The following is a 26169-nucleotide window of genomic DNA, read 5'->3' as shown; positions in this document are numbered from 1 at the left end:
GATGGTGTCGCGATTTTGTGATTACATGCGCTTTGTTGTTATATATCCATGCTGCCCAGCTTCTGAATGTGAAGGTCGCGTGAGCGTTGCAGTGGTCTGCGCAACCTCTGTACTTTTTGTCTCAGCAGTACAAATACATGAGTTACGAGTTGCCAAGTTTTTTCTAGGTAATGCGCGCGAGATGCATTTCCCGGCGCAACCTCTGCACTGGTTCGCGGAGAAATGCACTGGTTCTCAAGTGCCCGGATTGACACGAAACCCAGCAGTTGTATATTTTCACGGCATTAGCCGCTCAGGCTGAACACTTCTTACGAACACGGCGCGGTTCAGCCTAATGACGCGGCGAGCGAGGCGCCCCGCAGTCTCTCCGCGCTCCCACCGCGTGGACAGGTAGCGCTCGACGCGGGCGGCACACTCGCGCCGTGGCACCTGCAAACGACCAGTGGCAGCAGTACGGGGGTCAAAGTGGGTAGCAGTTCCTGTGTCCGCTGACATAGTTCGATGAAATCCTGAGGCGCGCTTCGATCCATGAAATCATGGCATGATTTCAAATCCTCGACTGCCACAGGTCGGAATGGTGGATAATGAAACAGCGGATGTCACAGTAGAAGCAGCCAAATGCCGAGACTGCCCCTCCCCCGTCAATGAACCGACCGACGACTTAGTGACCACAAGACATCTGTGATGTGCGACAAAAGAAGTTTGAGGTAGTTCATCCATTCAAGGCCATTAAACCACTTGTAGGCGAGTGGGAGTCATCTAAACGTGCCGTTTCTAAGAGGTCACTCTTTGCCGGCTGCGGATGAGACACGCCTGCGCTACATATTCGTTTCACGAATCGGGCCAGAACACGTTACGGTGTTGGGAATGAGGAGAGCGTTGGAATGTATAGCACGTTGAAACCTCGTGGCCGCCACTATGTCGCGAATCAGTGGAGTTTTTCACCACAGCACCACTTTCTCGGCATCCGGGTGACCTCGTGACCTATTATTTGACATTGTCGCCGTATTTGCATTTTTGGCGTACATCGATTTCATCAATATTTATAGCCGTCCGACAGCGTAGGTGTATTTAATTTTAGACGGTTGAGTAATCGAACAGTAGTGCTGACCGAGTGAAATGGAGCTGGCCGTTCCCGAGAGGGCGCAAAATGGTCACGCAATCAACGCGCCTAAAACGCGGAACAGCGAACGGGCACACTCGTGGTGGCTGGCGCGGCTGCTCCCGATTCGGGGACGGTGGGTGAGCGCGCGCGGACACGATTATTCTCATGTATTGCGTATTGGTAAGGTCCACTAGATGCAACGCAAACAGTTGCGAACGTGGCTCGGCTGAGTGAGACGAATTGGTACGACGCATTCAGCGGCTGCTGGAGCGTAGGTTCATGCAGCCCGGAATTCTACTGAAACTCTTCTGCTAGAGTCACAGAGGCAGTTGCAAGGGAACATCGCCATCCTTTTCTCACCCACTGTTATATCCTGAATATCGGCAAAACCTCATGTATTCGGAGCACGCCGCGTGCATTAGTCATGAGTGGGGACCCGTCCGAGCCCTCGCGCATGGCTTGCTGGGGAGATCCTGCACTGAGTGGCGGCGAATAACTCAGATGGTGCGAATAGTCCTGTCGGGGAGGCCCTGCACTGGGTGGTGGCGAATGACTCAGATGGTGCATGTAGTAGTGCATGGTCGGGAAGGCCCTGCACTGGGTGGTGGCGAATGACTCAAATGGTGCGAATAGTCCTGTCGTGGAGGCCCTGCACTGGGTGGTGGCGAATGACTCAGATGGTGCGTGTAGTCCTGTCGTGGAGGCCCTGCACTGGGTGGTAGCAAATGACTCAGGTGGTGCGTGTAGTCCTGTCGGGGAGGCCCTGCACTGGGTGGTGGCGAATAACTCAGATGGTGCGTTTAGTCCTGTCGTGGAGGCCCTGCACTGGGTGGTGGCGAATAACTCAGATGGTGCGTGTAGTCCTGTCGTGGAGGCCCTGCACTGGGTGGTGACGAATAACTCAGATGGTGCATGTGGCCCTGTCGTGGAGGCCCTGCACTGGGTGGTGACGAATGACTCAGATGGTGCGTGTAGTCCTGTCGGGGAGGCCCTGCACTGCACTGGGTGGTGACGAGTGACTCAGATGGTGCGTGTAGTCCTGCCGGGGAGGCCCTGCACTGGGTGGTAGCGTATGACTCAGATGGTGCGTGTAGTCCTGTCCCGCCGCCCACCGCACACCAACATCCTACGACTCTGAATTACTGAGCTCCAGCCAAAACCACACCAGACCTGTGACGCTGCCGACGCCTGCTGGGCTGGCAAGTCCGGTTGCAAGGTAGGGGACCCCGGTCCGGCAGGCTAACCGCGACGCCGTATCAGCGATGATCTACTCACATCGTCGCCTGCACAAAAGCAATCTGGGGGCTATCGCTAGAAGCCCTTCGGACAACGGACCTCTGCGAAATGGGTAAAAGGTTTTAGCTAAAAGCACAGTAAAAGCCTTGCGTCTGCTGCAACACTGGCAGGGTATTAAAGGGCGGACAGTGACAATTTACTTCGGATTTCATCCCTGCATGCGCGAGTCGAGGGTGTGCGAAGCGCCCGGAGATAGTGGTGATCTGCCAATACCAGTTCGGTCAACCCCCATCAGCTCGGTATGGAAAACTCGCCTAAAAACCCAACATTCTTACGATTCAGCTGGCGCCACTTGAAGAAAGCAGGCACGCGGTAGCTTCATATAGCGTTCACTCCGATAAGAATCCGACCAGCCGCACGTGCACGCCTGTCCAACACCGCTTGAAGCGGTACTCGCAGTCAGTGGACGGGAAGTGCTGCCCCCCCCCCCCCCCCCCTCCAGCCTGCTTGCGGTCTAGTCGCCCTCAGAGGGAATCCCTTGGTGTGAACACTGCGGTTGCCTCTAGACTCTGTTCACCGTCTGGCTGTCGCGGTCCAGCCGGGCGGCAACACTGCTGCCACTTCTCAGGCCCTGCCGGCCATCTAGCGGCCATGACACCGCGGGCGGGCAACACTGCTGCCATCTGCCGGATCTGCTCGCCATCGGCCGGCCGTCATGACCCCCCAGGCGGGAACAGTGATGCTATCTCGCGGGCCTGCTCGTCGTCGGGTGGCCAGCTCGGCGGTGTCCGGTCGGGGGTCGGCAGGGAGCTGGTTCGCTGGCCCCTCCTGCGGAGCCGGCGACGGCGGCGGCGGCGGCGAGGCGGGGAGTCCGGCCCTGCAGCGTCCAAACGGGCGGCGGCTCCTCCAGCGGGCGCTGCTCGTCGTCCAACAGGCTGCGACGGGGCACACTGGTCGGTGAACGGCGACAGCAGCACAGGTCGGCTAACAGATCACACAGACTAAGCGACGCGGCACAGCTCGCGCCTGGGTGGACAGCCCAGCCCGACACGATCCAGACGGCGGAGAGCGCCCGCCCGCTCCAGCGCGCCTCTGACTGCGCCTCCAGCTACGAACCTACGACTTCAGTCGTACAGCCGACACGTCACGTGTGCTAACGGATGCAGTGTATGGCTATGACCCGCTACACTGAGGTAACACCAGGGATGGGGAGGGGAGGGGGAGGCACACGTGAACTGGATCTGGAGGCAGATGAAAGGGCACTCGGGAGACACGAACATGTCACGGTTGGTGAACACAACACCGTAGGTGCACCCGGTGAGCCACGAGAAATAATCTACGACGCCAACTTCACGACCAGCGTCGATTTCGCACTCACAATGTGGGCAGCTGAAGCGGGCCAAGCGTCTCAAAAGGACTTCCAGCGTCCAGTGTGGGTGACGAGCGGTCCGAGGTGGCGGCCACGCTCGGCGCCACGGAGCCGGCGGCCGGCGGCGGCGCGCGCAGCACGGCCGCGCCGTCCGCCACCGCCGCCGCCACCCGCCGTGTCGGCGAATGACAGCGTGAAGTCGGGCTGCAGCCGGCCGTCGCGCACGGCCTCAGCCACGGCCGCCACGCGCTGCAGCCGGTCAGCGTCCGCCAGCAGCGCCAGCGCCGAGCGCGCCAGGTCGGCCGCCTCCGGGTCCCAGTGGTGGCCGAGCGGCTGCAGGGCGCCCGTCAGCCGGGCTGCCGCGCCGACAGCCAGCCGCGGCCCGCACGACCCACACGAGCCGCTCGAGCGCGCGCAGCTCCTGCAGCAGCGGCGCCTCCTCCTCCTTCTCCTCGGCGTCCGGCTCCAGCTCCGGGTCTGGGTCGTCGGCAGCCAGCAGCGGCAGTCGGTCGCAGAGCGCGGCTACCGTCCGCTCCAGCAGCTCAGGCTCCAGCAGCGCTGCCAGCTCGCCCACGGCCCAGAGAGCCAGCGTGCGCAGTCGTCCGTCAGCAGCGCCGTCCGCCAGCAGAGCGGCGTACAGCCGGGCGGCGGCCGGCCGCAGCGGGCCGCCGTCCGGTTCCAGAAGCAGGCTACGCCGCAGCCGACCGGCCACCGCCGCACCGCCGGCCTGCTCTACCGCGCGGTTAGTGACCTGCAGCAGCGCCGGCCGGCGCGCCGCGTACCGCTCGGCCAGCAGCGCGGCGCGCCCCAGCAGCAGGGCGCGCACCTCCGGCCGGCCGGCGGAGGCCGCCGACTCCATCAGCCGGCCGCAGACCGCCTCGGCGCTCTCCTCGGTGGCCACGGCGTGCAGCCAGCTGCAGGGCGCGCAGTCGCAGCGTCTCGTCGGCGTCGCGCAGACACTGGAGCACGGCCAGCCGGAGCGGACCGTCGGGCAGCACGGCGCCGCCGTCGCACAGCCGGCACAGCGCCGCCAAGCCGGCGTAGCGCACGTTCCCGCTGGCGCTGCGCACCATCAGACCGGCGCAGCGCAGCGCGGCCGCGTGCAGCGAGGTCGGCGCGTCGCCGCCGCCGCTCGGCGCGGCCGGCGCCGGCGGCAGCGTGGCCGCCGCCGCCACGCACTCACACAGGATGGCAAAGCCCATAGCGGTGCTGGGGACGCCGGCCATCAGCTGAGGACAGCAGGAACTGGGCGAAAGTGTCGGCCAAGCCCGAGTCGTCCGGGCACAGGTACGAGATGAGCCTGGGGGCGCGCCAGACCACCGTGTCATCTCACACTGACCTCGTGTTTACTCCAAACATCACCGGAGCATACAGCGGCTGGGTCACACTCGCAAAGGGCGCACCGTCGACCTCGACTGGCATGCTCATCGCGTCCGGTGGATTACAGCTGGCGAATCGTATGGCTTGTGACATCGAGCCACCCTTCAAGTTCAAAAACCACACCAGTTATTCAAAGAGAACAAGGACGGGTCCACGTTTTTGACATGCAATACAGCTCAGTGTATACCAAAAGGTCGGCGTTTCCTTTGGTGTGCTGTTGTTGGATCACGGATAACAGCCGTGTGCTGCAGTGCGCGGCGCCTTCGATGTGGGTCTCAGTGGCGTTGCGTTAGCGCCAGCAACCGCGCGCCAGGGCTGACTCACCGGATAAGCGAGCACTGCAGCCAGGGCGCCGGCACGCCCCTGTGCTCGAAGTCGGGCGGCAGCTTGCGGCTCTGGACCTGGCCCAGGATCGTCATCAGGCTGGTGGTCAGGTGGGCGAACATAGCCGGGTTCAGCTGTCGGATCGGAGGCCTGCCGTCAGCGCACCACCCGCCGCCCGCGCCATCACCACAGGCGGGGCGCACGACGGGGGACCCTGGCTGGTATACAGCCGTGAGCGGAAACAGCGCAGGGGGTGGTTTGATGCGATGATGGGGCCACGCAGAGCGATGTCCGCTTCAGGTGGGCTAGCACATGGCAGTGGTAAAATCATTCCAAATCTGAATGTGAGGCCGTCTTAGCCTCACACTGCGGCATTGTGATAATTACCGTTCCAGAACGTCATCGCTTGCCCGGTGCCGGAAGGGGGCATCTCGCAAGGCCAACAACACGATGGATACGAAGCGATCATCAAAACACCATCGCCGCGCCGGCCCGTTCAGGTGCGGTATTGACTCCGACGTAGCGGCTGGGCCGCAGCGCTACCCCGGAGACGACTCAATGTCTCTGGCCGTGGTCTGCTGTATGGCTCTGGTAGTGGTCTGCTGCCTCACCGCACGCCGTGACAGCAGGCAGCTGACGGGTTCCCACTGTCGCAAGGCGTCGCCCTACAGTCCCAACAAGCCCCGCCCACCGCGTCCCAGGCGCGGTCTCGGCCCGCCACCAGCACATGCTCAGCACCCCCCAGCCCGTACTGCAGCGAACGTGAGGCACAGCTGGACGGCCGACGCCATGACGAGCGGGTCTCGGTCCAGCAGCGCCGTCTCCACAGCCTCCAGCTGGCCGGGCAACAGCTCCGGCGAGCACAGCAGCAGACTGTGCAGCGCGCGCGTCGCCTTGTCCCGCACCACCGCCTGTCGGCAGAAGCGCGAAATGGAGTCGCGCTCGGACAGAGCGGCACGGCGCAGCGACGACGAGCCGGCAGTTCCGCCCGTGACCGGCATTATAATGACTAGAATGATGTAACGACTCAAACGACCCACTCGGCCACTGGCGTCGCAAAGTACCTCGTCGGCTGAAATGGTCAAGTACACACGAGTACGTGCACAAGAGCAGCAGGGACAGGTTGCCGGGCCGTTCTCCCGGCAGGCTTGGGCCCCGCACCTGGCGGTGTTTGAGCTTGCTGAGCACGGCCGGCAGGAAGGTGGCGGCGTTGTCGGCCGTAACCAGGTGGCAGACCATGTTGAGGCCGGTGCAGAGGACCAGCACGTCGCCGCTACGTAAGTCGCCCAGCACAGTGTTGACCAGCAGCACGGCCAACTCGTCGGTGGGCCTCAGCAGCAGCGACACGGCCAGGTAGCCTGCCAACGGCGTCCTCTCCTCAGACGGGCCTCCAGTATGCGATCACACCTCGCTACCAGAGACATGACCAATCTTAAAAGGCACACAGTTGCCAGGGTGTTTAATAGCTTATGCCACGTCAGCCTCACCAGCATTGAAGACAAGTAAATGGCCTCCAAAACGGCGGGAACGCCGCCCAGTGCCGTGGTGGCTTGCCTGCTGTGCTGTCTTACCCATTCGCTTTTGCAGCAGTGAGCCTTGCTGCGCCAGAGTGATGGCATGGATGCAGATGAAGCGCACGTCATAGCCGAGCAGGTGACAGTAGACGGCCACACTGAGTGCCTGAGCGCGCACCGTGCACTCGGCCGAGGGCAGTGCCAGCAGCTGCTCCATACTGGCCAACTCGGCCTGGATTGTCAGCTAGAAAGGAATGTCACTGTCAGATGCCACCCCATTTTTGGTCAGCAAATTAAGATGGAATGTGAACCATTCAGGCTCCATATCTCCCAAGTAAATGGCAGTTTACTTGGGCCTCAGTATCTCCCACAGCTGACCCTGGATTCTCCTTGTGATGGGCTTTCTGAAATGGTAGATGTGCTTAGGACATATGCTAATGATTTGGGTATGGGCTTGGAATGTAAGCATGTGGGAGGAGAGCATGGGAGCACACCATGCATGGGACACCTGACACCCACAGAGTGATATTCTTCCAATTTGTGATACAATGTATTTCAAGAAAGTGGTAAAAATGCTATTGATAAATGACAGTTTATAATACACTAACAGGTAGCATTAGCAGAACAAAACCATTGAGTAACAGCTGGCAACTAGTGCCAAAAAGTTTAAAAAGCAACAAGTGCTTACACACAAAACACAAACACAGGGTGGCACACAATGTCCCACCTGACTTCCCTGCTGTCACTTCAATCTTGGGCAGATACAGGGAGCTTGAAACAAAGGGTGCACTGCAGATATCTTACCTCAATTTCATCCTGACACTCACAGAGTGATACTTCCCTGATGAAGTCTCTGAAGGAAACTGGGGGAGACCTCCTGATAGGGATACTGGATAATGGAACTTGAAACAAAAGACGCCCAGCAGTTATCTCACCTCAATTTCATCCTGACACCCACAGAGTGATATTCTTCTGATGAAGTCTCTGAAGGACACTGGAGAAGATTTCCTGATGGGGATACCGGATAATGCCGCTGCACCAGCATCACTAACTTTAGGTAGGTTTTCAGCCACTGCCTTGGCAAGTTTTGACAGTTTCAGAGTCAAAAGAGAGGCCATCTTGATATGGCTGATTGCTAATTACATGACCTGTTTTATCTTCAGGCAAAAAATGCACCTGAAAGAGCAGAGACATGGCTAGTGAAGGATCTTTACAGCAAGCAGAGCTGTTGCTCTTGAAAACCAAGACTTAAATGAGAATGCAGTCCAATGGTGGAATTAAACTAATTGTGATATTAATAAGAAGGGGGCAGCATTGCACCATCTCATCTCTAAATAACAAGAATGTATTACCAGCCAATGACATCTGCCACTTACTTTCCCAGGAAGGTAACTAGCAACAGCTGGAATCATGAACAGTCTCTAATTGAATGATCAGAAGTTTGGGGTTTAAATGACAGCTGGTTCAAGGACAATCATGACACTTGTGTTTTTTAACCTAAAAAAATAGCAGTATCCAGCATAGCATCAGCACTGAATATCTGAACAAATATGTCCTATCAGGGGCTGGCAGTGACTGCTGTTGACAGGAAGAAGCATGGTGTGCTCATTGAACATTTGAAAGAGGGATTTTAATTCCATTACTATGTATTTCCTAATTTTAACAGGAGAAAACCTGATTTAAGTGTCTTTCTTTACTTTTTTTGGCAATATGCTCAGGTCACATCTTTGCTTCTGACTAAAATTTGAGACATCATAAAGGCATGGGGGCACCATTGCACCTCTATGTATTTCCTAGTATTGTATTTATCTGCTTGGTAAGATGAGCCATGGTGAGCAAAATGCAAACCACTGACTTCAGTGCATCAGTGCAGTGCCATGAACACAAAACACTCATGACCAGCACTGTGAAAATGCAACTGCTATGCCTTAAGTTAAGGTATCTAATACAACCTGGATGTTATCCAATTATTGTTGATATTATGTATTCAATGAAACTATCACATACATTGCATTACATTAGTTTCCCAGTGCATTAGTGAGCAGCATTATTCACACAGATAAGACAGTAGCATTAGCCTTGTTCCTCTGAAAAAACAGGACAATAGAGAATAGTTTGAGTGATATTTTTGCAACATGCCTTTAGCAAAACAAAACAACAGCAGAAGTGTAGATCTTACCCAATTTATTTCACCAACACTTCACCTCCGCTTTTGATTCGATAAAGGCATCTTGCTGGAATATCAACCAAACTAGCCCCATTCCCCTGATTTTTCTGAGGAATTAGGCTGATACTACCATCTTATCTAGTTTTACTATGCTGACAGTGGGTATAAAGGTGACAATTTATACAGCCCACGTGTTGGCTTTCATGTTCGCAGGTGTTTAACTTTAAAATAGCGTGCCTGTACCTACGCTGACGCATAAATATTTCACCTAACACACCACAAGATCTTTTTCAGGTGCACTGAATGCCTCTTCTTAAAGTTGGAACCCAGATTGCATGAACGACAATAACAATATTTTGTAGCTGCCGGGCAGGAATTGCCGCAAAAAGCGGCTACCAAAATGCTGTCCGTAGCAGTCAACATCGCCACCATCCACAAAAGCAGCTCCAAACTCAAAAACTGCCGCACCGCCGAGTGCTGCGCCGACTTTTTTCCAAATAAACACCAGTTAACGCAAGAATACAAGACTTTTTCATTGCCTAGCCTCAAACTTGTGACCACAGTTCACCGTCTTCCCCATAAGAACCTGCATCGACTGCCCCAAGACAGTGCATCAGAATCTAAACTAGGAGCAAGCCGAACCGGTGTCCTCGAGACATTTTCCGAAAGAAAAGGCAGCTACGATTTCATCAACCGTCCTGAAACTGGCGACCTCAGGTCACAGCCTGTACCGTACCTCTACCATATCATATTTACGGTATACAATGTGCATGTGTTTAATGGTGCCCCGGGTTCTGAACGGCTCACGAAATCGTAGCTGCTCTAGCTACACGAAAACGTTCTGAAGAGGTCGGCCGAAAGGTGTAAGAACAGGGAGGAGAGGGGCACGAATCACAGCTTTGCGCGTAAGTTTGACACTGGCAACGCCACGGGTGTAGTTTCCCTTTCAGTTGGAATAGACGTGGGGGAGCTTCACTCCCCTCCAACTTGGGATTCAGTCCCCATCCCCTTAACACACACTTCAGTCCCCCCCCCCCCCCCAACTGGGACAGAAAGTGGGCAGAATCCGGGAGAAACCCGTTGAACTAGATGGCACGACTTGGGTGGTGGGTTCGGGGTATACGCAACAAGCTATGCTTAGCAGGTACTCTGAACCCGCAGTCACCCATGCAAACCATTCGGAATTAATTTATAAAAAAACTGTTTATTGCATATTTTGAGGGCTGGCTGGGTACTTTTTCCCGTTGAGCCTCACACCCCAACCAATTTTGCGAAACTGCGCCCCTGGGTAGCGCACATCAGAAAATCGGCCCAAAAAGGTTGGGTCGACGCACTCTGCGGTTATCCACGCTAAATTGGCAACAACACACCAAAATAGGACGCTGGGACCGTACAATGCTGGTAACCACATATTTCGTTCACATTCCAAGCATAATACATTTAACGTACTTCCGTAAGCCCGGCGTCATACCTTCTCTGTTTGCAAACACTGTTCATTTTGATGTTATTTATTTCGCACTTAGACTAGAAAAGCACACACCATCTTCTTTACGGAACATTCCAAGTAATTGGCCAACGCCTTTGCAATGCTGCCCGATAGCCAACAGCCCAATTTCTGAATCCTGGGCCAGTGCGCTTTACGTCTTTGTTTTGATAATGCACCCGCTGTCTCGGTTTTAAAGGGACTCTGAGAATGAGCACCGACAGCACAGATGTAAACAGGCAAGCTCTGCCTCCTGCCGGCAAACTCTCTTTCTCTACGCGTCTGTTTAACAAGTTCTCCTAAAGGCCACAATCTGTTGACAAACCTGTCGCCTGTGCCCATTTGCTCACTGATGTGTCTACCCGAGCATCAGCGGCAAGACAGTAACTGACAGTACCAAAAAAACAAAAACAAAAACAGGAAATTTCTAGGTGTACTCCTAGGACAAAGGCAAAAGTAGTCAACACGCAAAAGTATGACCATAAGCCATGCTGAAATAATCAACTAGGTACAAATACACTCGTAAGTAGCAAATCAGATCTAAGTGTTAAAGCCTACCCTTTCCAACCTGGCCAACGAATGTGACACTAAACAAAAAGTTATGGCCCTCATTCAGATAAGACAAGGAACGAATACCTCGCATATATAGATTATTAACACACGCCATTGAACCAACGTGCATTATCCGATGTCACTCGCAAGTAGTTGAAGAGTATTGAAAGAGGCCATTCAAAGCTTCTCAGCTAATGCCGTGAACATCACCATGTGCGAAAGCTGCTCTGCAGGAAGCACAGAAACAAGATAATAGTGGGATTGCTTGCAAAGCGTGACCCCTGAAGCCAACCCTCATTCAAGTCTATCAAGCCTGACTAGAGGACGTGAAAAACAACAGGGGAAGGTCCGTCGACCAATTCCGCGTCGGCATAAAGCTGCATCCGCGCCCGAACTCCAGGCGCTCCGCGTTTCAGACTTCAGACAGTTGATTAATGCCCGCCACCGCGACCCCAGCTGAGGAGAAGCGCCGCTCGCTGCGCCGGCGGCCCGCTCAGGTGGCGGCTGGGTCCTTCTCGTAGCGCAGCAGCGGCGAGCAGACGAAGTTAAAGACGGCGCCGGCGCTGGTGACGAGCTCGTTGACGACGTCGCGCTGGGTGACCTCCAGTATGGGGGCGATCTCCTGGGTACAGCTGAGGCAGCGCAGACCGGTCAGCTGCAGCTGCGGCCGCGTCGTGCCCAGGCCGGCGCTCAATTGACCGCGGTACTGCACGCGGTCGCCCGCCCGCAGGTTCAGTCCGAACGCCTGGAACTGGTTGTCGGCCGCCAGGTAAACATCAGCCGGACTGACGTTTAGGTAGCCAGCTGGCATGTGCACCACAATGTGAAACTGGTAGCGGTTCCAGGAGCGCAACGTGCATCGTGACGTCATGACGGTGTGCGCCGTCTTGCAGCGGCTGAAGCTGACCTCGTCCATCAGCTCGGCGTTGCAGTCTCCGACTGGACGGCCGTAAACGCAGGCCAGCGTCTGCTGCAGGCCCACCGGCAGGAAACTGATCAGCGCCTGCAGCTTGTTCTCGGCCGACTGGACGCGCACGTCGGCCACGGTGCCCTCCCACTCGACGGTGGCGCCCTCCAGCAGCTGACAGCCGTGCTGCACCTGGGCCGTGGTGGCGGCGTCCAGTGCCGGCCGGTGACACACGTTATAGAACTGCTGCCAGGGCAGCGCAGTCACGTCGGTGGGCGGTGGCGTCGTCAGATACGTGATCTGCACGGCCGGCAGAAGCGACAGCAGGCCCAGCCCCAGCACCAGCACCTGGTACGACGAGATGACGCGCGTCAGCGAGGCGTGCCGGCTGCGCAAGAAGGCCAGGCCGAACGGCAGCGCCAGCAGCGCGCCCGTCACCACCGCCTGCAGCAGGAAGCCGGCTTGGTAAAGGTGACGGCCCAGTGCCACAGCTGGGAATAGCAGCAGGAAGCCACCGATGATGGGGAGCGCAAACACAGTGCCGAAGAAGGTGCCGACAGCGCGCAGCACGCCACCGGTGGAGGCGTCGCCGGCAAACAGAATGGCGGTCTGGAACCAGACGACCGAGGCCAGGTGCGGGATCAGCACCTTGTAAGTGCCGCGCCACCTGTCCTGCGCCGCCATCGTGGCGTAGCAACCGAGCGTGGCCAGGTGCAGGATAGCCAGCAACGAGAAGTCGAGGAAGAGGCCGGGCGCCAGCTGCAGACTGGCCGCCGGCGCAGGCCTCAGCGTCGGGAACAGGTGCAGACAGGACAGCGTCACGTGTAGCACCATCGACAGCCAGGCCAGCCGCTGGTGGCGCTCGCTGAGCGAGATGAACGTGATGGCCGTCATGAGGGCGGCCAGCGCAGTGATCTCGGAGCTGAGCACCATCGAGTCAGGCGTGTACTGCAGCGCCGTCACCGTCGCAGCCATCGCCACGAAGAAGCGCCCGTACGGGTACAGGTTCTTCCAGCAGAACTTGGCCTCGGCTAGCTGCGTGTTCAGGTCGTCTTTGATAATCTTCATCACCTGTGACCAGATGCGGAAATTGCCCAGGTCCTCGTGAAGCTGTAGCATCTGCAGCGTGGAGATGACCATGACTAAGAGGGCGACGTACAGGACGATGACCGGCAGGATGAAGCGCAGCATGCGGACGTCGACGAAGGACACAAGGAACACGACCAGGATCGTCTTCAGTTGCGTAGTCGGGATCAGCGAGAGCAGGAAGGCGTTGCCGCGCTCTGACATTGTCTCGATCATCTTGTGATAGCCGTAACTGACGGAGCGCACCGGATGGAACATCACCTTCTCCAGCAGCGTCATTTCCTGGAAAGCAGTCTCGTCATCGCTGACCTTAAGGAACTTGTTTATGGTGGGCAGGTCGCCGTTGACAAAGTTGGCCGCCGCCGCCACCAGCGAGTCCTCAGACAGCTTCTCGCCGCCGATGTGGCTCAGGAAGGAGATGGTGCGCGGCGTGTCCGTCGCGTCTTCGGCCGCCGGCGCCGTCGCTGCTACGCCCTCGCCCTGATCTCTGCCGTCACCGTTGCCGTCGCCGCCGCCATCAGCGGGTGGTTCGGCCTCAGCGGCTGGCTGGTCACCGTCGGCGGCGGCGGCGGCAGGCGCGGGACGCTCCAGGTCGCGCCGCTCCTGGCTGGTGAGCCGCTGCAACCGGCTGCGCAGCTGCGCCGTCGTGATGAAGTCCTGACCGTCGGCCATCGTGTAGAAGAGCTCGCGGGCAGCACGGCGCGAAAGCTTCTCCTCCTGCGTCATGTCCAAACAGTTCTTCACGTCGATGTAGTTCTGGTCCGTGATGCCGCGGCCCCGGTCAAAGCACTCGCGCAGCAGCTCGGTAGCCTCAGCATTGCCCTGCTCGGATGCCTTGGTCAACCAATAGACAGCCTGGACATAATTCTGGGTGGCCTCAGAGGGCGCGGCCGGCGCATCCAGCAGCTGCTTGGCCAACACCAGCTGCGACTCCTCGCAGCCGTCCTCTGCCAGGTTACTGCGCAGCCGACGCAGCGAGCCTTGCGGTCCGTCGTGCAGAGTCCACTGTTTGCGCGAGCCGCGCCGGCCGGACGCCTCTCCGTCAGGCACAGTGCCCGCCATCTTGGGATGATTGCTCAGGGCCTGCTCAGCAGACTGGTCAGCCACTTAGCTGACCTGATGAGTGTACACAGACACACAGCAACTGCACAGGCCTGCAAACAGTATGCAGGGGTCAATCACATGAGCTGGACCTCCTGTTAAGCCTAACTCAGAGCTGAAGTATGTGTTGGTTTAAGTAGGCAACATGTCTCCTGGTGAGTACTACAGCTCTAAGGCTGGGCAAATATTTGAATTAAGACATAAAATAGCTCAAACGCAATGTCATTCTTTTCAGTGGTATAAGCCACCCACAGCCATGACAGGCTCTCAACCTTGACCATGAAAATTGTGTTATGCTGCAGTGAAACTGGACCTTGGTGTAGGGCCAGGTACCTACAGGGAACAAGACTTGAAACAAAATGTGGAGCAGTCCTTTGGTGGCATCACCATGACTTGGATGCTAGAACCAGAGGCATAGTCTCCTATTCACTTAGGGGGCTTAGACCCCCCTCCAACTCAGGCTTCAGACAATCCCACTTTGGAAAGAAAGTGGATAAAAATTAGAGGACAGACCTGTTTGGTTGCATACTTTTGGGGCAGGTTATGTCAGTTTTTGCTTTAATGCCCCACAACCCATTTTGCAAAACTATGCTCCTGGCTGGAACAGTAGGGAAAATGAGTGGCAAGCTTTTAAGGATGATTGGAATGATTCCACTGTCATCAGTCTGTTCTGTAACTGGCAGCAAGTTTTTCTGGTTTCCTGACATTTAGCAGTCAAGCATGGAATACTAACTGCAAACCACACAAGCAGAAGCAATGCAACAGATTATCAGGTATGTTAAGAACACTTATGATTTGCTGTCCTATTCACATTTTCTTCTCAAAGGGGCTCTGATAGTAAGCCATGCCATTACAGGTAGGTGCATAATAATTCCACCCATCATCTGCATTCTGCATGCCATGTCTACAAACATCCAGCATATCCAATATTCAAAGAAAACAATCGTGAGTGCAAATTCATCACTCAAGCAGCTGCTGAGGAATGACACAATTTACAGTGGAGGAAAGCCTGATGTAACATGAACTTAGCACCACTTTCCTTTAATTTTCCCATGGGATTACATCCTGATCCAATTTTGACCATGCAATGCACACGTTTCACCTTTCCTTATTCATCTCATTATTTTCATGTCAGGCTATCCCCAGACTCCATTGAACCCTTCACCTTGTCCCCACCCAATCTCATAGCCACGGTAACAAGCGCGATGTCATAGTTCACCGCGCCCACTCACTGCATGCGCCTTCCCGGGGGGCCTATACTTGTGCGCCGAATTCACAACTGAGGCCCAGCCCAAATCTTGCGTTAGAGGAGCCCTACAGCGGGCATACACCAAGCCCAAGAATTAAATCCAGACAAACATGCAAAACATCTTGCGTCTTCCTACTCACCTCTGGAATAGCCACAGCCAACCCTACTCTGGTGGCGGCGCCCGGGGAATTAACCACCAACCGCCCCACCTCGCGTTCGCTGTGTTTGGGACGCGAACGAGATCCGTGCGCGAACTCCAAGGTCAAGCTGTGGTGGTGTTGTGTGGTGTGGAGAAGGCAGCGCCGCGGGTGCACCTACAGGCTTGGTTACACCCCTATGTCTTAATAAAACCGGTGGCGCAACTAGGGTTTTCACAAGGAAAAGAGATAGGCGATAACATCACACATGTTTCTAAACCTGTTGGAAGCGATCTATGATGGGAAAAGCACAATGATATAGACCATCGTGGAGGGGGTTGGGGCACCGCCGGTGTACATAGACGTTAGGCCCGCAGCAGCTTGGCCCCGCTAAGTTTGATCCCACAGTACAGATCGTTATAAAATTAGGACCGCGCTATCGCTCCTTCGGCATGCACTAATTTTGACAAGATAAGATCACCAAAGCGGCATGATACCAACGCATCAGGTCATGGTCAGACTTGCTCTTACATAGATTTTCTTGCACCATCATTGATTGGTCGATTGAGCGGGTAAAGATGTGTTCGTATAGCGTGTGAACACATTATCAAAGCCCTTAACCACATCAAATAGGTCTGTTTTGGGGAAGGATGTGGAAACTAATAACCTTGAAACGAGGGAACCTTTTCTGAGATTCCAGTTAAAATCTGGCGAATCTTCTGCCTTTTACCGAGCATCTAAAACATATTTGGGTCACCCGATTTTGTTTTTAGAGCGTTAGGGTGGTTTGTTTGCTTTTGGTGGCATGCGTGGAAGGAGTGATCTCGCTAGTGCCTGCGTTGGTGCATTTTTTGTAAGTTGTGCGTCTTTCCCGGAAAACGTTCATGATCTATTCGCTACTTTCGCCGCAGTGCCGCTTATTGAAGTTCCCCGCGCGAACTTGCCCCGCGCGTGAATAGGCGCGGTGGAGAGTGTTGGTCCATATGTGGGGGTCGTTGATTAAAACTGGTGAAGTGAAATATTAGTTGATGTTGAGGAACCCAGTGACTAGCTAATCAAGTGTTTGAAGACTAGGGTGTAATGTCCCAGGCGGTGACGGTGGCTGTATCACCGAACTTGAAAGACACCCGAATTTGAGGCTGAGGTTGGCTCTGAATATCAGAAGTGTGTGGACCTGACTTATTTAGAACTTGAACTGGTGTGAAACATGTATTCTTGAAAAGATACTTTGATTATGTTGTCTTGCCCAGCAAAGCATTAATTGGTCTGCATGATCTTACAATAAAGCACTGCAACTGTGTCACACTGACTTACTGGTAGTGTGGTTAATGTGTCCTTGTTAACTGCTGAGTCTGGGAAACCAGAGGTATGGGTTCAATTCAGTGTGGTGCCTGTCCTTCCTGCTAGGGAGAGAGGCAGATGGTGGCATATAGCCTCAGCAGCCCAGTGTGTCATAAAGCCCCAATGACACAACTACATCAGACTGTAGAAATACATGTGCCAAACATGACTGGTGTGGGGTAACATCACAACAGTAATTGTTTGGTGTATAGCTGGTACCCATTTGTGTGCATGGAAAGTCAATTTTTCAAAGAATTGTGATGTTTCCAAGGCGACTAGCCAAAAATACCCCATAACAAGAAAAATGGTGTACCGTGTCTGTGTAATTTGGCCTGGCTAGAGTTTGGCACTCACAAGTTCAAGGTGAGGCCCAGCCAGTGGTGTTGTAGCATTTATTCAGTCAGGAAAAATCTACACTAGATGATGCCTGTTGACGTGGCACGGTAAACATGGGGTGCTCTGTTGCACCAAGCTCAACGAGGCAAAATCCTGCATCTGAGTGATAAGTATGATCAGATCATCTTACGTCTTCCCATGCCTTGCTGGTCTAGCTTTTCTTTCATCCCTAGGCCAGTGCTTTGGTGTATGGGACTGCTGACAGATGCCCTGGGTCAAGTCAACCAGAATATGATTGATAGATGCCATGTGACATCTCACGATACAGGCCTTGGTCATCCTTGATAGCTGTAGTGCCAACCCCCCCCCATGGTTTGTCAGGTCTGGTGTTGCTTGCATATCTTCCATGGAGCACATTTGGTGCTATGTTACCTGGTTTCTGGTGCTGGGTTCTTTTCTGCTGCCTCTGATCCATCAAGGGCACTCACAAAAGTGATGCGCTTACTGATCTGCCTTAAAAGCTTACTGCCTTTAGTTTCAGTGCATTGGTATTTGCTGTTGTCATTTTGACACAGACTGCTGGTTGGTCTGTCTGTTGCTGTCACTTTTTATTACTTGACAGACTGTTCTGATCAAATTTGGTGCACTCTTATGAAATGGTCTTGCCCAATATCACCTTATGTACAATAAATGAAATGTATCTAGTTAGGGCTACATGAATATAGTTAAACTTCTCCAACTCTCATGAACAATGGCTTAATGGTATGATATGAAAAGTCACAGATGTGTCCTTCTTCACATGAGAAATCAGCAACAACTGCAGCCACAGGTGGCTGGAAGACTTGTGTAGTGAATTGGTGTGGACAAGATGGCTCAAAATGCATTCATGCATCCGCGTAACATATACCGAACCCCTCCAGACTTCAAAGCTCTGGTAGATGACTTTCCGGACATCAGGAAACACGTAACCACAGTGAGTGTCCTCTGGGGGTCGTCGGTGTTCACTGCGCCAAGGCCGCGGCTGTTCCTCATGTATTCTGTGCGCTTCACGGTCGGATCGGCTCGAGGCTGCGGTCCCAGCGCACAGCGAGCATGTCCATATACACAGCCATCTCCAGATGAGGCTCACGGCTAGTGTACGGTGGTCGTGTATGAGAGGGGCGACACTCGCTGGTGAAACTAACTGCGAATGTTCAGTTAGTCCCCACAAGTACAACTAACATATAATGAACACTTACAGTAAATAATGATTGCTCTTTGCTTTGTAATGAGACTTGCTGTTATTGAAACGCCTATTAATATCATATGATGCAGCATTTCAGATCACTCAAAATATGTCGAAAGACGTGGAGCGCCGCTGCGAGCGCGTGGTTGTTTGATTCCCAACGCACGAAAGACATACGGATGGAACCTTTTCCCAGGATGTGTCGGGCAAGGTTAAATATGACTTCAAGGATCCGGACGCCCTGCGCGTGCTGACGCAAACGCTGCTGCTGAAGGACTTCCAGCTGGACGTGGAGATTCCGGCAGACAAGCTGGTGCCTACGCTGCCCAATCGGCTCAATTACATCCTCTGGCTGGAGGATATCGTGCGCGCCCTGAAGCTGCCCAAGGACGAGACCGTTGTCGGCCTGGACCTGGGTACGTGGCGCCCGACGAGGCGGCGCTGTGACCTTTGTCGGGCGCAGGTGCCGTCTCGATTTCCACGCTCGGGAACGGAATCGTCTCTAGCGCTTCAACCAGCTGCTTAGATTGCGCTGTCTTGGCCGGACTCGGGAATGAATTGCCCCAACAATGACTTTCTCAGTGAGGTGCTGCCTGTGAGTGGCTGGTGCTCGAACCGTGGCGCCAGACTAGTTAGTTATTCAAACACTTACAAACTCCGGACAGGACCCATGAGCCCATTTGAGCATGACCCTGGAGCTGATTTAAGAACGGTCCGTTAATCAATTTCAGCATAACCATAGTGAGCTGATTTGAGCACGACCCACAAACCGATTTGAGCACGACCTGTGAACGTGACCTGATTGCGATGTCACATGATAAGAATAGTCGCCGATGCGCTGTCGCGATATTCGGCGCCTTGCGCACTGGTGGCAGATCCCACGTAGTGACAGGGTGACCTGCATGACTAGACTACAGGCACCATATGGCGTTACGTCCTCGTCCGTGCTCACTCATACATTGCGTCAAAGAGCGCTCCGCCGTCCGGCGTGTGTTCTGTTCACCGCATGGTGGAGTCGGCCCTGCCGCCAGCCGCACAGCGAGCGTGTAGGCGCGCGCGGCCGTCCCAGGCGCCGCTCGCCGCCAGTGAAGGGGCCCGGACGGGACGGCGGCCGTCCCCAGGCGCCGCTCGCCGCCAGTGAGGGGCCCGGACGGGACGGCGGCCGTCCCCAGGCGCCGCTCGCCGCCAGTGAAGGGGCCCGGACGGGACGGCGGCCGTCCCCAGGCGCCGCTCGCCGCCAGTGAGGGGCCCGGACGGGACGGCGGCCGTCCCCAGGCGCCGCTCGCCGCCAGTGAAGGGGCCCGGACGGGACGGCGGCCGTCCCCAGGCGCCGCTCGCCGCCAGTGAGGGGCCCGGACGGGACGGCGGCCGTCCCCAGGCGCCGCTCGCCGCCAGGAGGGGCCCGGACGGGACGGCGGCCGTCCCCAGGCGCCGCTCGCCGCCAGTGGAGGGGCCCGGACGGGACGGCGGCCGTCCCCAGGCGCCGCTCGCCGCCAGTGGAGGGGCCCGGACGGGACGGCGGCCGTGCCCTGGGACGCCGCGCCGCCAGTGAAGGGGCCCGGACGGGACGGCGGCCGTCCCCCAGGCGCCGCTCGCCGCCAGTGGAGGGGCCCGGACGGGACGGCGGCCGTGCCCTGGGACGCCGCGCCGCGGATGCCGTCGTCGCCCCGGTGTCGGTGCGTCGCTGGCAGGTGACCACGCTGGCCGCCGACAGGCACGGGCCCGTGTGCGGTGTACGCGCTGCTGGAGCCCGGCGCGGCTGGAGGATGGTGGCCACGGAGCGTGACGCCGACTCGCTGGCCGTGGCGCGCCGCAACGTCCAGAAGAACAGTCTGCAGCAGCTCGTGCAGGGTGAGAATTGAGGGACGGCGGGTGAAAGTGTCGACGTAATGTATGCAAATGGACTGACATATTTTTGTTCTGGTGTGCTTTCATTGACGCCGCACGCTGGTATGTACACACCACTTCTGCAATATATGCTGTGACGACCGTCCAGGTGCCGGCAGACGCGCAGCCAGACACTTTTTTTGGGGGGGGGAGGGGATGTTGGCTGTCCGGGTCTCCTTTCCAAGTGAGCCTCCCCCCCTTTTCCCACTAAGTCGACCCCCTGTCCACGTATGCCTTTTGAAAATCGTATTTCTTCCCGGATGCGGCCATTTATAGGTCTTGGCGATGGATGGCCCAAAATTGTTGTACGACGTTGGACAAATAGTTTCGGCAAAGCCATTCTGATGCACGGCAAGTTACGGCGAAAAGTCTTTCGATTTTTTTTTCGCGCACAGGATACAAAGTATGCCGCTATAGAATATCTCATACGTTAGAAAATGCTGAATTGCGGTTGGAAGTGTGAAATTTGAGAAACAGAGCTCTCCGATCAGAACAGTCAAGACCTTAGCGGGGAGACCCATCCAAGCAAAACACCCAACATGGATAACTGTATTGCCACACAGAGAAGCAGCGTAACATTTTGTTTCATGTGACCCAAAATGCTCGCTCACAATATCCCGTGCGACGTGCTCACAAAAGTTTTCGGGCGGATCACAATGCAGAGTTCAGCCATCTGTCAGTAGGGGTCTGGAATGGGCCTCTAGCTCTCGAGGGCGAGCCTCCTTCGAAGTGTTTTTTTCGGTCTCACAGATGACACTTCACGATTGTGCGTGTTAGCCTTACGTCAGGGGGCCATGCTAACACTGTTTGTGTCGTCCAAATTTTAGCCTACGTTCAGCCGGAGCTGGCACGGTTCCACAAATAACTTGCCTGACGGGTCTCGTGCCTCACCCTCCACCCAAGACAGCCGTGTCGAGATAAGCGCTCTTAGTGAACTAGAAGGGTGCTGCGGCGATTTTGCATCTCGATGTTTACACCTCGCTTGCTGGTCGTTTAGGTCATTCATACCCCTGGCGCTGTACTCGGCCTCGGGAAATGGGCCGCGGACCGCGCCAACCTGCAGCTTTTGAACCGCTAATACAGCGCGCTTGGAGCAGTTCCGGCTGCAGGCTCTTGAAAGTCGCCCTTGAACATTCAGCGTCTTTGATGGCCGTGTTTGAGACATCTTGAGTATAGCAGGGACATTCCATTACGTGACGTCAGTGCCAGGGGTCCCTTTTGGACTTTGACACAAATTGGATCAGCGGGCCATTTCCTGCAGGGCCCTCAGGTACCTGAGGGTGGCCTCGTGACTCCTCTCTGGTCCCAATGACCCCATAGCCCATCGTTTCTCTTACATCGGCATCTATTAGTGGGAGCCTGGGATTAACCGCAGCTCCGCTCGGTGAGCCCCTTTGAAGTGGGCCCCTTGGGGATTTTGCCTCATGGGCCTCTTTCTGCTGAATGGCCCGCGTAAATGAGTTCCCCCCGGACCAAGGGGGCCCGGGATTTTCCAAGTCTTCGTGCAGGGCCCGTTTGGCCTTTAACCTTCGGGACCCGTGAATGCCAGCTGGATACAGGTTTGCCGTAGAGAGAGTGCGCGCTAACGTACCGGCGCACGTGTTGCAGTGCTGGAGGCCGACGCAAGCCTCGTGACGGGGCCGCTGCAGTCGGCCGGGCCCGTCCACTTCACGCTCTGCAACCCGCCGTTTTTCGACTCTGAGAGTCCGGCGGAGGGCGGCGAGGCGCGCGCGCGCCGGCCGCCGCCCGCCGCCGCCGCCACCGGCCTGCTGCACGAGGTGGCGTGCCCGGGCGGCGAGCGGGCGTTCGTCGGCCGTCTGATCGCCGAGAGCCCGCAGCTGGCCGACCGGTGCCGGTACGGCAGATGCGTCCGCCGCCTCCCGGCCAGCGACGCCACAGCGCGCCGGCCTCAGGGCCTGGCTGGCGCCCTAGTGTGGGTCTGTCCAGAGCTGTGCTCAGGCTGGTGCAGCGTAGCGTACCATGGACGTGGGCCGAGTGAGATGTCAGTGTTATCATGGCCAGCATATGCTCACTGCCCTCGAAGCGCTCTTGAACGGCGTCTCAGTATTAGGCAGTCGGGACGGGATCAGACCCGTGTAGACGCAATAAGCCCGGCTGGCCCGGCGACAGACGTGAGCTCCCTGCTCTGCCGTCGTCTAGGGTGCGGTGGGGTGCAGTCGGCTCGTACAGTGGTGTACTTTCGACCTATGTAGTGGTATGGGGTCTGCCCAGACAACGGGGTACAGTCGGCCAATACAGCGGGGTACAGTCGCCGCCCTCAGAGGGTGCAGTCGGCCCATAAAGCGGGGTGCAGCTGGCCCATACAGCAAGGTGCAGTCGCCGCCTACGGAGGGGTGCAGTGGGCCCACATCCGTCGGCGCCGCGCTGTCAGCCTGGACTGCGAGCTGAGCCGGCCTCCTGCCGCAGCGTGTTCACCACGATGCTGGGTCACAAGTCGAGCGTGCGGCCGATGAAGCGACTGGCGTACGAGGCCGGCGCCGCCGAGGTCATCACCACCGAACTCTGCCAGGGCAACACCAAACGCTGGGCCATGGGCTGGACATTCCAGGCCGGCCTGGCGCTTGACCAGGTCAAGGGCATGAAGCAGGTGGGCTGCCGACGGCCATAGATACGTGTGAACTTCGGCGGGGAGCTGGTGCGGTTTTGTGGCCGTAGCTTTGGGTTTTGAGCGAACTGTGCGTTATATGCACTTGCTTATTATGGGTTCAGAGTTCTTACGCGGACAGTTAAGTTAGCAGCCTTCAATACACCGAGACGTACTGGTTAAACAGCATCAAACAAACGTTGGTTATGTTATCAGCGCTCGACGTTACACGTAATGCTCGTAGTCAGTTAAGAACAAGCTAACGTCAAGAAGAAGCTAGCATTACAAATTTTAAAGTTCATCATTTATGTTTTTAGGTTCGTGTAGAAATGGTTTCCTGTCCGTTGTGATGAACATTGATACATGCATTTGCATTTCCTTCTGTTCTAATACTCAATGTGGGTCTTCGAAACTTTTCGGCATAGCCGCCAGTGTTTTTGGCAGTCGTTTGCACAGTACCGTGTATTGGGTGTTCAGACGTGAGAGGCTCAAAAGCTGGGATGTTTTCTTATCTGGTGTTTAACATCTTTGCTTGACAACCTCGCTGAACGAGTACATCGTGATATTTTGAAGATCCATAACGGTATTCATTTGTGAAGTGTGAGCTCGTAATGCCGGGAAACTAGGAGTTCTAAGCCTTTACTCCCTACGTCATGCATTTGTTTATTTAGGAAAAACTTATCTCAGCCGACTTCCTTTCGACCATTTGACAGTCATTTGTCTTGACCTTGCTCTGGGTGTGTTTGGACGCTGGCCTGTTCCGGAAAGAGCGTTGATCCTTTTCAAAAACTTGTCGCCGTCGGACTGGTACAGTAGAGACGGGGGGGGGGGGGGGGAGGGGGAAGGGTGTTTGCGCACGTTCTCACCCCGTGTTCTGCGTCCTCAGACGAAGAAGCGCGCGCCGGTGCAGTGTGTAGTACCGCGAGACATGGACGGCATCCCTTACGACATCCCCAGTGTTAAGCAACGCGTGGTCGGCTGGCTTGAGGAGCTGCAGGTCAGACTAGACTGCCCCCCCAGCAGTCTGTGTTTGTCGTAAATTTCCCACTGGAGGAACGCCATCGTGTTTCCTGCGAATTCTCCACCGGACGAACGCCATGAACGCTGATGGAATGTAGCCAGTAAGGCACGATGACTACCACTTTTGAATGGTTGTCCGAATTCGACTTGCTGAGATTTCCTATGGCATGTCCGAGTTTTGCTTATGCCATACCGGAGTACAGGTCACGCGCAAGGTACGCGGTGGGCGCCTCCGCATCGCAGGAGGTTGGCCTGCGTATCTGTGTATGGCGCTAACGTGTCAACCGGCCGACCAACCCTGTGACCGCACGTGCGGCCGTTGGCAGACCGAGGTGGAGCCGGGCAAGTGCAACAAGTACTTTGCCTCATACAAGGTGACGGCGGCGGCCGACACGTGGACGCACAATCGGCGGCGGCGGCGCGCGCAGGAGCGGCTGGGCGCCACCTCCGACCTGGAGCCGTCGCCGAGCTCGGCCGAGCTGACCGGCTCGCCCGACCCCGACTTCGACCACGAGCCGGACGCCGAGCCAGGCTCCGACCTGTCTGACCTGTCTTGGCGCTCGGACACCGCCGAGCCACCGCCCAAGCGGCCGCGCGCCGACTCCGAGTCGGCCGAGCCAGCGGCGGCCGCGGCCGAGACCGGCCCGGCGGCCAAGCGGCCGTGTCTGGAGGCGAGGCTGGGAGCCGTGTCGCTGGCCGAGCCCAAGCCGCGGCCGGCCCTCGTCTTCACGCTGTTCGTGCAGAAGAAGGGTCACGATATCCTGCTGCAGATGACGCTGCTGACCGGCAAGCTGGCCATGGACGGCATGAACGGCGTGCTGCTCTTCCTGAAGAACAAGATGCGCCAGCGGCTGGTGATGAGCACGTCCTCCGGGCCGGCTGCTGGCGCCGTGCAGGGCAGCGGGGCCGCCGCCGGGCCGTCAGCAGCGGTGAAGGAGGGCATGGGCCGCGTGTTGCACCACCTGCGAGACAAGATGCGTCAGAAGATTCGGCTGGACTCGCCGGCCGCTGGCGCTGCCACGGAGCCGGCGTCACAGTCCGAGCCGGGCTCTGTCCAGACGGCCGGCGGAGCGACCAGCTCACCGTGACGGTCGGATGCTCACTCACCTCGGCCGGTGCCGGGCTCGCTAACGCGCGGCTGCCTCACATGCACCCTGTTTCATCTGGCGCATGAGAAGTTGCACAATCGTGTTGCCTCGGAGATGAGAGGGAACCGGGCTGTGTGGGAGAGCCTCTTTCTAGAGTCAATGTAGACCGTAGGGCACGTTGATTAATGGTTTCAGCGCGCCTGCTTCGTTCGGCCCAAAATGTTAAGAGGCTGAGCATGAACCGACCCTGCCGTTCAAAGATGAGCCCGCGTGTGCCACGTCTTAGGGCAAATCGAAAAGTTGAAGAGACTACGGTAACTGGTTGCGGTGCTCACACACCGATGGGTAACAGTGCCATTGGAATCACTCAAGGGCACAATGAATGCAACCCATGTCTTCTAGACACTATACAGCCCTTTTCCACAGTACACCATTTTCGCCAGTGTGAATACTTTTTTATTCAATCAATTGCATTTGTGTTCCGACTGACTGACTGATGTTTGCTATACGTGATCTACGTCGCGATGGATAAGCTGTTGTGAGGGTCAGAAGGATATGAGCACATTTGTTTTTGTTTGATGTGTCACGTTTTCACACGCAGTTTGGATTAACGTCCCAGCTTGTGTTACGCCCGAGGACGTTGATCCCAAAACTGGTAGGCATTGTCTCGTGCGGTTGGGAGTACAGCATCATTAGACAGGGACGGTTGAGAGACCATCTCCCGCCAGACGCAGACAGTCGAGAGATGTTTCCGTCAAACGCGGACAGCTGGAGGTCCAGCTTCTGTCATACACTGACGGCCGAGAGTCCAGCTTCTGTCAATCACGGACGGTCGGGAGTCCGGCTAATCAGGCGCGAACGTCCAGAAGTTCAGCTGCCGTCAGACGCCGACGGTCGGGAGTCCAGGTACCGTCAGACGCTGACGGTTGGGACAGTCCAGCTGCCGTCAGACGGGAGTCTAGCTGCCGTCGAACGCGGATGTCAGCACGGTGGTGCCACTCGCCGTACCGTCCCTGACGGCTTGCGGGGCGTCCATTATGCCATGTCCAATGAATGC

General features: G+C 56.3%; 3 protein-coding genes across 3 annotated transcripts; 1 reads left to right on the top strand and 2 right to left on the bottom strand.

Annotated features, from left to right (window-relative positions):
* Positions 1-4889: 4889 nt before the first annotated feature.
* On the bottom strand, positions 4890-9389 carry LOC119092849 (AP-4 complex subunit epsilon-1). Its single transcript, XM_037215768.1, has 7 exons — positions 9343-9389; positions 7864-8104; positions 6986-7172; positions 6576-6772; positions 6167-6325; positions 5415-5548; positions 4890-5010 (listed from the first exon to the last, which is right to left on the bottom strand). Exons 2-7 carry the CDS (start codon positions 8044-8046, stop codon positions 4890-4892), a joined length of 981 nt encoding a protein of 326 aa, XP_037071663.1. The 5' UTR covers positions 8047-8104; positions 9343-9389.
* Positions 9390-10822: 1433 nt separating this feature from the next.
* Positions 10823-15706, bottom strand: LOC119092824 (wolframin). The gene is made up of 2 exons (XM_037215742.1): positions 15614-15706; positions 10823-14277 (listed from the first exon to the last, which is right to left on the bottom strand). The coding sequence occupies exon 2, from the start codon at positions 14183-14185 to the stop codon at positions 11624-11626; it is 2562 nt and encodes an 853-aa protein (XP_037071637.1). The 5' UTR covers positions 14186-14277; positions 15614-15706; the 3' UTR covers positions 10823-11623.
* Positions 15707-18042: 2336 nt separating this feature from the next.
* Positions 18043-25918, top strand: LOC119092848 (RNA N6-adenosine-methyltransferase mettl16). The gene is made up of 8 exons (XM_037215767.1): positions 18043-18260; positions 18709-19029; positions 20204-20363; positions 22008-22123; positions 22178-22254; positions 22827-23007; positions 23891-24001; positions 24351-25918. Exons 1-8 carry the CDS (start codon positions 18156-18158, stop codon positions 25110-25112), a joined length of 1833 nt encoding a protein of 610 aa, XP_037071662.1. The 5' UTR covers positions 18043-18155; the 3' UTR covers positions 25113-25918.
* Positions 25919-26169: the final 251 nt, after the last annotated feature.

This window comes from Pollicipes pollicipes, unplaced genomic scaffold (assembly GCF_011947565.3).
Source record: "Pollicipes pollicipes isolate AB1234 unplaced genomic scaffold, Ppol_2.1 Scaffold_3481;HRSCAF=4094_pilon_pilon_pilon, whole genome shotgun sequence".
NCBI lineage: Eukaryota > Metazoa > Arthropoda > Thecostraca > Pollicipedomorpha > Pollicipedidae > Pollicipes > Pollicipes pollicipes.
Note: the sequence above shows the minus strand (reverse complement) of the source record. Positions and strands in the feature narration are given on the sequence as shown.